General features: G+C 42.1%; 1 protein-coding gene across 13 annotated transcripts in view; it reads left to right on the top strand.

Annotated features, from left to right (window-relative positions):
- Positions 1 to 14,202, top strand: part of PRDM10 (PR/SET domain 10) — a 46,143-nt gene that overhangs the window by 27,904 nt on the left and 4,037 nt on the right. For 10 of the 13 annotated variants that reach the window (XM_030023575.2, XM_030023581.2, XM_041125487.1 and 7 more), the window contains 11 exons: positions 335 to 346; positions 2,941 to 3,288; positions 5,106 to 5,261; positions 6,289 to 6,468; positions 7,264 to 7,374; positions 8,483 to 8,683; positions 9,278 to 9,421; positions 10,568 to 10,738; positions 12,007 to 12,147; positions 12,827 to 12,995; positions 13,618 to 13,730. In XM_030023575.2, coding sequence (XP_029879435.1) covers positions 335 to 346; positions 2,941 to 3,288; positions 5,106 to 5,261; positions 6,289 to 6,468; positions 7,264 to 7,374; positions 8,483 to 8,683; positions 9,278 to 9,421; positions 10,568 to 10,738; positions 12,007 to 12,147; positions 12,827 to 12,995; positions 13,618 to 13,730 — 1,746 coding nt within the window. The remainder of the gene's footprint in view (positions 1 to 334; positions 347 to 2,940; positions 3,289 to 5,105; positions 5,262 to 6,288; positions 6,469 to 7,263; positions 7,375 to 8,482; positions 8,684 to 9,277; positions 9,422 to 10,567; positions 10,739 to 12,006; positions 12,148 to 12,826; positions 12,996 to 13,617; positions 13,731 to 14,202) is intronic. The other 3 variants (XM_041125488.1, XM_030023583.2, XM_041125485.1) reach the window with 1 other exon arrangement.

Below are 14,202 nucleotides of genomic sequence, written 5' to 3'. Positions count from 1 at the left end.
GGCTCTGCAGTACCCATTACATCATTATTAATCAACTCTGAGAAAACATGAAAGGTCACAAAACACCTTCAAGATTATCTGTGGTTTTTATCTTTGCCCTTTAACTCCTCTTGGGCAGTTATTAACTACAGGGTAAACCTTGAAGATCTGCTTAGTGTTTCCTGAGGCAAAAACCTCAAAGGAGTTTTGCCTATGTAAAGAGTAAACTCTAGCTAGAAGAGCTGGCCCTCGTAGTGACCCGCAGAAGCGTGACTATTGCAGCAGTCAAGGCTTCTGTTTTAAAGTCCATTGCATAACATAAGTATTTTTCTCTCCCTCAATGCTGCCTGCTCAGCTGGAGCTGCAGGTAGGTTTGGTTTGGTTTTTTTGTTTCGTTGGGTTTTTGCTGTATCTAATCAAATGGTACGTAACAACATCGCCTTCCGTGTTGTTTTGTCAAACTTCTGTTTAGTGTTTCCTGATTGACCCTGCATCGTAAATTGTCAGATTTGTTCTTCTTTAAGCAACCAATGTCCAGAACGAAGTGTTACCTGAATAACAATTTGCATTCTTCTAGTTCTAATTAATTGAAAATTTAAGGTGAATATTATAAGAGTAGACTGCTTGGATGAAATACTATAATATCCATCTTAAAGTTTTGGAGGATTTCTTCACGCAATTGCACTGGGTCAATGTTATCAGTAAATGAGACAACACTTAGTTCTCTTTTTCTGTTTTTCTAGTTGATAGCTTATCTAATCAAAGAGCAGTAAAACATTTCACCCTTCTGTAGCCTTTGAGACAGCAATGGGCCTATGTTAATTTACAGGTATAGAAGTCTGGCCTGCTATCCTATCAGTCAGATCACTGGTAAGGTTCCAGTGATCAAATAGCAAAGTACAGTAATAGCGGATTTAAGAACTTGAAGTGCATCCCTATAACTATTTGTTTTATTAGCTTATCCCTGTAGTTAAGGGGAAAATTATATACTCCTGACTCCAAGCAACACAGTAATTTTTACACAGCACATGTCTGCCTTTGCAGCTCATGGTGTGACTTAGAGCACATCTGTGTATTTCCCATTGTCTCCACTCCTCCACTTGTAAAACGGAGAATGGAGATGAAGACAATTCATGGGAGGGCTCATTTGGGGCTCCTGTATTAAACTGTTAGCTTTTTTTATAGCAAAACAGTTGCTCTCATGTTCCTTTTTTGGGAATGAAAGTATAGGTTTCCCTCTGCAGTTCAGATGGTGAAAAGGATCATTCAGGTTCACTAATTTAATCTCTAGCACAGCATTTCACAGTATTCCCAAGCTGTTTCCTCATTCCAGCAGAAGAGCTCCTAACTTTACTCAGTGTCAACTGTTGGCACCCACTTAAGGGACACAGCAAATGTCAGCCCAGACATTCCCACAAGAAAAGGAGGGAGGAAACCAGGGAAATCTGTTTGCAGAAGTCTTGAACGTATCTCATGGAGAAGTATGTAATATTGAATGTGTGTAAGCATAGATGCCAGCAATGTTCTAGCGCTATTTCTCTTAATTATCATGATGTAGATTCTGTGTGAAGCACCTGAAAGAGAAGACATCAATAAATGACAGTGTATAGATCTTATTTTGGGGAAGAGTAAATATTCCTTAGACTTCTTGCAGAGAAGTGGAAGTATTGCAGTGTACTCTATCAGTACGGTATGGGTGAGCGTGTGCTGTGGGATTTCATGCATGCAGAGATGTGACTGACTTCTAGCTTTGCAACTATCCAGCATAAAAGTTCTCATCCAATATTGAAGTGCAGGCGCAGGGCATGCCTGCCTACTTCTACAGGCAACATGTCCAGCAGCATCTGTTCCTCCAGCAGACAGTGCTGGTATCGGGACTGGAATGGGCCTATGACTCTTTTGTCTGAAGGGGAAGGGGAGAAAGGGAAGAGGCAACAATCATGAAATGTAACAGAAAAGGTAGCACACACCAAAAAAAAGCAGGGGCTGAGAAGAGAAATTGTGCACAGTAGGAGTGGAGAAAAACAGAGAAGAGCAGCCCAGTATATTAAATTTTAAAATGAATATTTGCACAACACGCATTATGCTCAATTCACAATATCCTTACAAGTTTCTTGCAATACCAAGAAAAGCAATTTCAAGTTTGACTGTGTATAATCAACTGCCCTTTGAATAGACAACAGAATCTACCAGAGTTCCTCTTGATTTAGCACCAGTGTGTTTGTCTTTCATCTTTCTTCTACATTTTCAGGCTCTCGCACACGATATATGCTAAATGGCAAAGACAGGCGAATTGCTCACAAGTTCTTACCTGTTGCTTGTAAACCTGCCATTCTGCCCCTGCTGTAATGTTTTGAAAATCTGTTCTTTCTGATAATAACAAAAAGGTTTAGACCAGCATCTCTTGAATGTATGTTCCACCATAAGTTTTCCCCCCAATGCTAAACCACTGCTGCACATCTCTGGTGATCTTTGGTGCAGAAGCTCATTTTGTAAAGGGCTGTGGAATTTCATAAACCTTGCTCAAGCGTGAAAGACAGGGCCCTAGCTTGCCTTTCCTTTGTATGGTGGCTGAATTTGTGACCCAAACCCCAACAGTTAGCTGGAATTGCAGCTTTTCTCAGGCCCAGGTCTGTACTTCAGAGGGGACTTAGTTTTATTTTACAGAAAAAATGCCATGCTAAAGACAAAAGTTAGCTAAATCAGCAGAAAACAAGGACTGGAGAGGAAACTCTTGCATTTTGTTCTCCTACCTCAGTGTGTAACTGCAGGTATGTCCCTTAACTTCTGCCTGTCACAGCCTTCCCTTCTATAAAATGGAGACAGTATCTACAATGCAAAAGCAGGGTTTTTTTAAGTGTAGGTTCCCTGATTATCTGGTATATTTAATCTTGAAAATATTTGGATGTGAACTCCGTACATAATAATAAAAGCTAGTGGTCTCTTCGATGTTTCTTTCAGAATGCAGCTCTTCAGCACCTGTTCATACGGAAATCCTTTCGCCCGTTCAAATGCCTCCAGTGTGGGAAGGCCTTCCGCGAAAAGGACAAACTGGATCAGCACTTGAGGTTTCATGGACGGGAAGGGAACTGCCCTTTGACTTGTGACATCTGCAACAAGGGCTTCATCAACAGCGGTGCTCTCGAGAGCCACATGAAGTTCCACATGGACCAGAAAACATACTCCTGCATTTTCTGTCCCGAGTCGTTTGACCGCTTGGATCTGCTTAAAGATCATGTGGCCATCCATGTCAATGATGGCTACTTCACCTGCCCTACCTGCAAAAAACGCTTTCCAGATTTTATCCAGGTGAGATGCCATCCTGATTTGGAGCATTGCCTTTGGGTCTCTTGCAAGAACTCTTATTTATGAATTTTTCAGTACTGTTATTGTGTAATGCTGCTTGTCAGTCCATTTGCACAAGATAAAGGGATCCATGTCAACTGGAAATTAAAAAGGAAGAGTGACCAAGCATTGCTAGATGTTGTCTTATGCCTTTGCAGTGCTCTTTCCACTAAATCATTAGATGTAGTACTTCAGTCTGGCATTAGAAGGCACTGTAATGTGGGATGGGTGGTCCCTTATCCCTAGAAAATGCCTAAAGCAGAGGTCCCAAGTACTTTTGGTCAGTACAGATCCATGGCACAAAAAGGAATTGTCTTTTTGCTGTATGCAGCTTGTACTTGAATATACCTTGTCCTTTGTTGTTAAAACTCTGAACCAAAACCAATTGTGTTTTACATCTTTAATCCCTTGACTGTTTTTGTCAGGATTATTCATTTGAACACCTTGCAGAAATGCCAGAACAGATCAGGATACTCTGCTTCCTGACTTGCCCCCTGGGTTTCAGCTGGGTACTTTATTCTTCTCTGCACACTGCTTCAGAGAGGTTGCAGTGGACTAGTGAGTAATGTAACCACTTTATGCAGTGTGCAGAGCCATTGGAGAAGATAGTTAGTAGAATTTAAGGATGCTATTTCGATGTTCAGTAAGAAAAAAAACTTGAGACATACCATGCACATATTCATTACCCTTTATTGGGACAAAGAGGTTGATTATGTCTTGTTGAGCTGCCTGACTTAAATTGAAATGTAGAAATCCAGTTTAAGTCAAGTAATAGGAACTGATAGACTATCCAACAGGCTAAAGAGGAAAGGATGGGGAAAAGTGGTTTACTAATATAATTCTATCCCAGCAAAAACCTTTATCTTCTGTAAATGTTGAACGAGGAAAAACGTTGATGATTCAGAAATGCTGTACTGCAACCTAATTCCCCATAAACTTTCCTGTGAAACTGATCAAGTCAGAAGAAGGTCCCATGGCTTTTTTCCAGCTATTCAGCTCTATTTTGGAATTTAAAGATGTTTTTTTCATTGGGTGCTATGTGAATAATTAAGTCTAATCACCATAGATTGCTGCCTACTTAAATAGTTTTATGTGGAACAGATAAAGATACCACGTTGCTCCTTGTATGACCAGTATTAGAAGACGATAAAGATGTAGTTAGAGATCCATTTCTTGAGTAGTGCTTGGATTTCAAATGTCAAACCTCATTAGTTACTTCATTGCGGGAGGGTGAGGAACCCCACTAGATGCTTCAAGAGCTCAAGGATAGTCCCAAAACATGCAAAAGTAGTTGGCCTTCAGGAGTGGCGTGCAAATGCTTTTCTGTTGAAGGTTTTTTTGCCAATTGTAATTGCAAGCTCATTCTCTCTGATTGAAAGGAATTAGTTCCTGTGTTTAGGTTTCTTTATAAATGAAGTAAAGATAACAAAAATCAGATGAATGTGTTAACTCAAGGATGATTCAGTAAAACTGGTACATCATGGACTGTTGCTGCCCATTAAGTGCTCAACTGTGCAATAGCTGATGCCTTCAAGAAACAGTCTTAAGGAAATCAAATCGTCCATCCAGAGGCATAATAAAGATGTTATGGCTTTATAGAAACTATTGCCAAGATGTCAACTGTTCTGATAAAATACTTTTTAAACCAAAGCAGATTAGAGAATTCTTAAAACCTTTTTCCTTTCTTTCTTTTTCCTTTTTGCTAAGAGTTTCCTAGACTGTTTTACCACACACTCTTCTCTTTTGAACAAATTCCATTTTTCTATGATCTGCAATTCTAGGTCAAGAAACACGTACGCAGCTTCCATTCAGAAAAGATATACCAGTGTACAGAATGTGACAAGGCTTTCTGCCGTCCTGACAAGCTGCGACTCCATATGTTGCGACACTCAGACCGCAAAGACTTCCTGTGCTCCACATGTGGCAAGCAGTTCAAAGTAAGATGACTCTTGACTGGGTCGTTCCTGATACAGGTGGAGCGCACCATTCTTTAGCCTCCTTCAAGTAGATAAGCTCATGTTCTCCAAGGTGGAAGAAACCACCATGTGTAAACATGCTAGGCTTGCCCACAAGTTGCACGTGCTGCTTTGTGTCATGTGTGAGCTACGACATTCATTTCTGATGTACGAGGGGAAAGATCCACCCCAGCATGCTCTGCTCTTAACAGGGTGTCTCATCTATCAGATCTTATTTGTAATAATTTAATAACAGAGGAAGTTTCCATCTGCTTGTTAAGAACTGGGTCATTATACAGCCCAATTGCCAGGTGCTTGGCTTGTATTGCTTCTATCAGTTTAGTTAAGAAAACTTCTTGCTGATGTCAGTGGACTAATAATATTCCTGGGTGAGGTGGCATCCATCTTGTCAGCACATGACATCCAGATGCCTTTCCAGATCCCACCAGAACAGATGGAGCAGACTGTGAGCCAGGTAAACTGTGGTGGCAGCAGCTTGCTCCTTGTCACTTAGTTTCTTATGGGATACTGAGGGACTGGATACTTTTGGGTGAAGAAGCATATTCTAGACAGTGTATGTCCAGAGAGTCTGGATTGCATCTGGGCAGTAGGTTCAGCACTGTTGTAAGACATGAGGTCCCCCTCAGTCAAGAGCATTATTTGATGCAAGTTTCCAGCCGTACAGAGTTGAGTGCTAATATTTTAGATAAATTCAAAGAAAAGCCAGAGCGGAGGGGTTCATTCTCACAGAGGCTGCTAAATTAGCATTAGTTTGGCTCCTGCTTTTGTGGCTGAGCAACCTCAGCTTGGTTTGAAGGATAAACCTAAGGCCAAAGGATTTCTGCTGAGCTGTCCAACACTGAGCATGCAACTGTATCTTATGGCAGCACTGGAGAGCAAAAGCTGAAGAGAGATCTCTGAACACCTTACGTTGTAGTTCTTACTTGTAACAGGTAGTCAGGCAGTAAGTGGTGCTGATGTTTTTCTTCCTGATTTGCTCTTTCCCTAGAGGAAAGACAAACTGCGAGAGCACATGCAGAGGATGCACAACCCAGAGAGGGAGGCCAAGAAAGCTGATCGAATCAGCCGCTCAAAAACATTCAAGCCTCGGATAGCTTCCACTGACTACGAAAGCTTCATGTTCAAGTGCCGACTCTGTATGATGGGTTTCCGCCGGAGGGGGATGTTGGTGAGTGTCTGTGTGCTCTAGCTTCTCTTATAACTTCTGTACTCAATTTCGATGAATAGTTAAGGAATAAAGATGGAATTCCAATGGTTGGAACACAAGGATGCTGTGAAACTGGGAGAATTTTATAGCTGAGTTGAGATTACATATATATATATTTATTTTTTTTTAACTGTGTGTCTCATCTCTTCAGCAAATGTGTGCCTTTGCGTATTTCATTGCCTGTGTTGTATGTCTGGTTGTCACTACTGTATTTCAACACTAAGTAATGCTGATTGGTGTGTAATGTATTTAACAGAACATGAGATTAATGTATTGCCTAGTTCAGCCTTACTGCCTCAGCTTTCCTGTCCTTCCTATTTTTTGTTTCTCCCCCTTCTTGAGGGGCCTCTCCTGGCCATGCCCTGTAACTGCCACTGTGTAAAGGGTGTTACGCACCAGGAGATCTTATTTGCAAATATTTCATGAGGGTTGTGATCTCTGCTAGCAAAGGCCTCCCTGGACAGAGGCCCTTTAATTACCTCACTCGCAGCTGCAAGAGAGTTCTGGCAAGCTATTCTACCCCTTCCCATCTTAGTTTGATTAGAGAAACCGTAAATGAGATCTAGTAAGACCATGTTTACCTTCAGCAGCTGACTATGAATGTGAATAACCCTTGCAGCAGCAAATGCTTCCGGTGCTGCTGGCTAGCATCGTTACAGCTTTGGTTTGGCTGTTATCCATGTCTAGGAGAAGAAGCAATTGCTTGGCTTCCAGCTGTAATATGCTCTCTTGTTCTCTGTGTTTGTTTCTCCTAAGGTGAATCATTTATCAAAGAGACACCCAGACATGAAAATAGAAGAGGTGCCAGAGCTCACGTTGCCCATCATCAAACCCAACAGAGATTACTTCTGTCAGTACTGTGATAAGGTATGTAAGGAAGTCACCCCTTGGAGGGTAGCTCAGTCCTAGACCTCTGTGCAACCAATTTGTTTCTGCATAGAAACACCTGGCAGGGTTTGTAGCTTTTTTTTTGAGGTGCTTGCCAGCAACATTCCTGCAGGACTGTCAAAAAAAAAAAAAAAAAAAAAATTTAAGATGAAATGCACTTAGGCCAAGGCAGCTGAATGCTAATTGAAAACTGCAGTTCTCCTTTTCTGCTGTCTTTGGAGTTGGAAAACTTAAATACTGTGATCCAGCAAGTGGTCACTCACCCTTATTCCTGTATCACTTTTTGCAACCCAGGACTAAGTAACCTGTCTATAATACCTGAACACTTATTTCTTTTGGTTTCTGTATCACTTCTAAAAGTTAGTCTCTAACCCCTTTAATTTTAAGCTGCTTACTTAGTCACATGCCAGTAATTTCCCAGTGTTCAGTAGAGCCTGAAACTTCTTCTGCGCTGCCTTGGGGTTCATGTTCTTATTCCCTGGCCTTTGCTTTTTACACATGTGGGCCTTTATTTACCAGGGAGTCTATTTTGACTGTCCTTATCCTCAGCACATTTTTCCATGATGCCTCCTTCCTTTTGTTTAAAGGGAAAAAACCAGATAGTTTTAAAAAATATCACAGAATATTTGTTTGTTGAAGTGCCTAAAAAGAATTTAAAAATACGTTGATCGCTGAAGGCTATTAAAACGGTTTGATGCTTTGTGCAAGAGTGGAGGCATCAACCCTCATGACAAATGAACATTGGACAAATTACAACTTTGGTGATCAGTGGCTTCTTTGACATTTGACTTTCAAGTATCAGGCAAAAAAGGTTCTCCTCTCACCTTCCTGTCCTGCGTTGATGTTTTGTTGTGGCACACGTTTTCAGGTGGCTTCTGCGTGCTACACAGGAAGGAGTTGCTTTTACAAGTTGATTAAACATGGGAAGGTGTATGTATATTTATGCATTATGTTGTAATTGTTTGGGATTTAACTAAACATACTGTCTAAAGCGAAATGCAGACCTTTCAGATAAAGATAACTGGTAGCTGTTTTTTGCACAGACATCAGGATTCTACCATTTTAATTCCAAATCTTAACCCTGCAGGTGTACAAGAGTGCCAGTAAACGCAAAGCACACATCCTGAAGAACCATCCTGGTGCTGAGCTACCTCCAAGCATCCGGAAACTGCGCCCTGCGGGCCCAGGAGAGCCGGATCCCATGTTGAGCACCCACACCCAGCTGACAGGCACCATAGCCACTCCTCCGGTCTGCTGTCCTCACTGTTCCAAGCAGTACAGCAGTAAGGTATGGGGGTTGTCTCGTAGCCTCAGAAGACAGCACCTCTCTGGTGATGCTTTTTCACCATGGTCTCTGTCATCTGTCAGTCCACAGGCAGAGCTTTTTCATTCTGAGTCAGAGTGCTGCTTTCGTGCTGCTTGCTGACAATACTGGCGGAGCCTGCTCATTTTATGGCAAAAAGGTTCCCTAAATAGAGGGCCTGAGCTTGAAGGAAGAAATGGAAATGTTATCAGAGTGCGGTCACAAATGGAAAAACTTGGAAAATTCTCAGTAACAGTGAGAAGGGAGAGGAGTAGGGAATACAAAATACAGAAAAGGTGACCTCTGGAAAAGGTCCCCAAAATATTCAGCTGTGTTGGGGTAAAAAGCTTATGGGATGTGATGTTTGGGGCAATATTTCAGTATCACATAGCTCTAATCAGCAGAAACTTGGTGATCTTTGCTTCCTTCTTGCTGGCCAGAGCATCCCGTAGTGTGAATCTTGATGCTGCCTTACTGAGGGAAACTTAAAAGCTGCAGTCCGCAGGGCTGTTTGATTTCAGTTGGCCCGAAGCAGAGTTACTGACCATCTTTCTAATGATCTTTTGCATCTCTTTGTAGACAAAGATGGTACAACATATTCGCAAGAAGCACCCAGAGTTTGCTCAGCTCCCTAACACGATACACGCTCCGCTGGCGACAGCTGTCATCAGTTCCACTCCTGCTGTTCTAACCACCGACAGCACTACTGGAGAGACTGTTGTGGTAAGGATTCCAGACATGTTAAATCAGGCCAATGGAGGGAAACAAACAGAATGGAAGCCCTCTGGTATAGTAGTCTTAGTGTTTATTTGGCAGATGTCATTTTAAAGGGTCTGTTAGGACGTTATTTGAGATCATTTCTGTTCCTGGATCTGTGGTGTGGTTTGGCTCTGCCAGGAATTACGTATTTCTTTCTGGAGCTCTAAGGATTTGTCTTTTTTCCCCTACTCCACTCCCTTCTTTCATTCAGACCCATGTGCTACTGATTCCATGTAATACTTTAACAATGGCTAATTAACTCAGGAATACTCATCTCATGGATTTTCACTGGGACTGTTCTCCTGAGGTGCTTGCAGTTCTCGGGATCAAGAGGACCTGTTTAACAATGACTGGGGACTGGGTCAAACTCTGTTCAGAGGAGATGAGATCTCTCTGTAATCCTTTGGACAGTGCAGTACTGAGTGATATGAACCTCCAGTGGCTGATCTCTCCGCTGTTAATACATCAGCCTCTGTGGAATTGAAAGCTGAGACTAGAAAATCAGTCTTGTGTCCTTTAGTGGTGTGGGGATGTTGCATAGTTTTAAAAATCTTATTAATCACAGTTTAAAGCTTCCCATTTCAAGACTGAAACTGGATAAAAGACTGTTTGGCTTGAAAATGGGCAGATTCAATCAGGATGCTTTTGGCTTCATAAACCTGATTAGTTAGGTGCTAAATGTCTTTACACACTTTAGAAATACAGTTGTCAAGAAAAGTATCATTCTGGCAAGTGAGGGAAAGGTAGAATACATCCGAGAAGCACTTTTTGACTTGGAAACTAAGTCAACTCTTTGCAAGTGCAGGATTTTTGTTGTCTAATAGTTCTGTTAAGTCAGAACATTAAAATTACTATTTTATATTTTATGTTAAGTTAGCCCTTAACGGTCCTGATTAGCAGTTAGATAGAAGAGAGCAATCCTAGTGGATGATTCCTGGTGATTGCTTATGACCCCATCCTCTGCACACATGAAGCTCTTGTAAATAAATGACTAGGCCGAGTGGTGTAGATGTAGATTCAGTGTGATGAAAGAACTACAGCCCTGCAGAAGTATTCAATCCAGTAGACAATACGTGATGATGGTCTGTATCTCTCTCTTTACCTGCTCAGACAACAGATTTACTGACACAGGCAATGACGGAGATATCCCAGACCCTCACAACAGACTATCGAACTCCCCAGGGAGACTACCAGCGAATCCAGTACATCCCTGTGTCTCAATCCACAACTGGCTTGCAGCAGCCTCAGCACATACAGCTGCAGGTTGTTCAAGTGGCCCAGGTGAGTAACCTTTTGGAGGACTTGATGTGCTTTTGATCCCCTCCCGATGAAGCCTGTGCTTTCTTGGGGCTGTAGCGCTCACAATTGTGTTAAGGAGTAGTTAAAGTCGTGCAGACTGTTTTTTACAGATAAATTGATTGATAATGCATAGGGTTCCCATCATTGTAAGCATCGTGTACTGGGCATAAATAGTCCTGCCGGTCTTGGTCAGCTTGCTGAAGACATGTCGACACAGTCCTAATTTCCTTCTACCCATCTGGGCACTTTTGCTCAAGTCTGCTCTAGGAAGGTTTTCCAGCAACTGGAAAAGTGGGTCAGTGGGTGACCCATTTTTGCAGTTGAAGACTAATTTGTATGTACTTGTTCTCAGTGAGCCAGAGCCAAAATTTGGAAATACAGAAAGCCCTTGCTTTTTCCCTTCATACCATCTATTAGAATATTCATTCTCTATGATGCTCAACAGCCTCCTAAAAATAAAACCAGGGGGTAACTAGAGTAACTGAACTGAGGAAAATAACTCAGGCAGCTGTAAGAAATCACCATACCCTTCAAATCTATTACCCACCAGGTGAAGCTGAAACTACCACGTGTCTGTATTTGAAGCTGAAACTTGGTGTTCTCTCTGCCCCCTCATTACAAATTAAGTTATGAATTTGATTAATAAAGGCCTAAAAAATGCCCCCAGTTAATATTGACTGTGGCTGTTCTAACAAAACAAGAGCATGAAAACTGATTCCTGCAGCTCATATTTAATTTTATCAAGGTCTGAGATTGTAATTAAATTACTCCAGTTGGTATCATTAGCAGGTGTTGCTCAAAAAAGCCTTTCATCAGTAAGACTGAGCACTTGTCTTGATACAGAGCTACATCAAACTACAGTAGTGGATATGCATATGTTTTATAGACAGATGCTTACAAAGAAGGATGGTCCAGTGGTTGACACTAATCCTGGTTTCCAGACCCTTTGATTTGAGTCCAGCTGCTGTCACAGACAGGTTGCATGACTTTAGGCAAATCCTTTCCATTGATATCACAGAGATGTAACCATCTTGGTGCATTACATCTGTTAAGTGTACTTCTTTATCTCCCGGGAGTGCAAAGAGGGTAAACACAGGCTTGAACAAGGAGTGCTGCGTGGCCTCACTAAGGTCCATACCTCACTGTTCCAGACCTTGTATCACAGAAGAGGTTTACGTGGCTGCTTTTGCAAAGAATTTGAAGTATACACCTCTGCTTTGATTTTCTTTTATTTTCTTCCCCCCCCCCAGGCTACCTCACCTCACCAGTCCCAGCACTCCACAGTGGACGTTGGGCAGCTTCATGACCCCCAGACATACACGCAGCATGCTATCCAGGTGCAGCACATCCAGGTCACAGAGCCAACGCCAGCAACTCAGTCATCATCACAGGTATTTCACTCTCCTCTTCTTGCAGGAAATGTTTTCCCTACCAGTCTGCTCAGCTGGCATATTACATGTGCTGATGCAGGAGATAGTCTTTTCTATGTCATTTAAAGGACCACACATGAAATGGCTTTCAAATTAACATCTCTGAGATCATCAGATAGTCCCCAGATGTTCCTAGGGTGTCTAGGGGCATTTTGTTTTGGTTTTGTGTGGGTTTTTTTGGGGGGGGGGGGGGGGGGGGGTGTTGGTTGGGGTTCCCCCCCAAGAATGTATACAGGGTAGAGATAAATGGCTGGGAACAGTCAAATTTGCAGCTTAAATAAACTTAGCCAATTGAAAGATGTAAATGGAAACTGGCATTCCTTAAATATTTGAAGTTCAGCTCTTCATGCTGTGTTGGGTACTATTTAGCCTCTAATCTCGGTTCCCTGCTACAGGCTCGCTACGTAACCTTTGGCAAGCAACGTCTCTATTTCAGTTTCCTGGTCTCGGCTTACTAACCATAGAGTGAAGCAAGTTGGAGGAGAGTTTTGCAGTTCTTGTACTCGATATGCTATAGAATATATGCCCCTGTGTTTTCCCTTAAGAAGGATATGTTTGTAACAGAACAGAGGTATGCAATCCTTAGTACACTGAGAACACTTATACCTTTTTTTTCTTCCCCCCCCCCCCCCGCCTCTAGGTTGGGGGTCAGCCTTTGAGTCCCTCCTCACAGCAATCTCAGCAGGAACTCAGCCCCTCACAGATGCAGACAACTACATCGACACCAAACCAAGCCCTCCAGCAGCAGCAAGGATCTTCAGTTCAGCACACGTATCTTCCCAGCACGTGGAACTCATTTCGGAGCTATTGTAAGTGTCAGCAGTAGCTCTCACTAGTAGTCTGGCTAGCGTGTGGGACTAATACGTGCTCCATTTCTCCAGTTACCAAATGGGATAGTATTTTCAGAGCTCATTAAGCTTCGTGATTAATATTCATAGAGATCTAAGAAGATAAACAGTTTCAGACAAATGAAAATGGTTGTACTGGCTCTTCTGCTGTAGGTCCATAATGATCTGGTGTGTGGTTTGGGCAGGTAGACTGGGCTCCTTTATTCCAAGGAACTTGCATTCAGCAAGAATCCATGTGTTGGATAGCAGCTTGTTCAAATTTGGAAGGATGCTTGAAAGAATCATACAGAACATGAGGGTGACATGAAATGATTTCTCATGTCCATGCAGCTCTGGATGGTAATTCTAGGATTTCTTGGGCAAGAACAGGATGTGTTGTCTATGCATGAATTGCCAAATCTGCAGCTGATGTTAGCTGGCATAATTCTGTTGAGGCCTGTAGAGTTTTACAAGACTTTACGCTACCTGAATTTCTAATCAACAACCACTGTTTCAGGCTTGAAAACTTGCTGACATTAAGACATTATCTTTTAAGGTGGTCTTTGAGTTTGAAGGTCTTGACTGCCCAATTTCCATTTTTTAGCATCTGAGATTCAGATGATGACCATTCCCCAAGGCCAGTATGTGATCACAGAGACCGCTGTAGGTACACCGGTCACCACTGTCAACACAGGGCAAGTGAAAGCAGTTACTCAGGTAAGGAAAAAAATCATGGCCTTTTCTTTTCACCCAGAGTGACGTTATCAGGCTTAAAGCCTTCAGTTTGAAGGTTAAAGGAATGCTAAAATGATGACTGGGCACGGAGGGTAGAGAATAATGGTGTACCTAAAGAGGTCCAGTACAGTCCAAAAGGGTGTTGGCTTTCTGTAACAGTGGTAGCGAGTTGCATGCTGGGCAGAATCCATAGGCAAAACAGTGAAGAAATGATACAGTGTGTTGTGTCATAAACTAAGGAGAAAAGTGCTACGGGTCAAACCTGGTAATGTTGTAAACTTCAGGTTACCAAAGGCAAGAAATAATCTCTTGAGGGTCATGGAAAAGATCTGCGGTTTTTTGGGGTTTTTTTTGGTTTGTTTTTTTTTTTTTTTTCCCTGAAATAGCATCATATTCCTTTATGTGGTGACTGCAAATAGTTTTCTGCATCTAGCCATTTACAAGGCCCATGCTG

This window comes from Aquila chrysaetos, chromosome 8, assembly GCF_900496995.4.
Source record: "Aquila chrysaetos chrysaetos chromosome 8, bAquChr1.4, whole genome shotgun sequence".
NCBI lineage: Eukaryota > Metazoa > Chordata > Aves > Accipitriformes > Accipitridae > Aquila > Aquila chrysaetos.
Note: the sequence above shows the minus strand (reverse complement) of the source record. Positions and strands in the feature narration are given on the sequence as shown.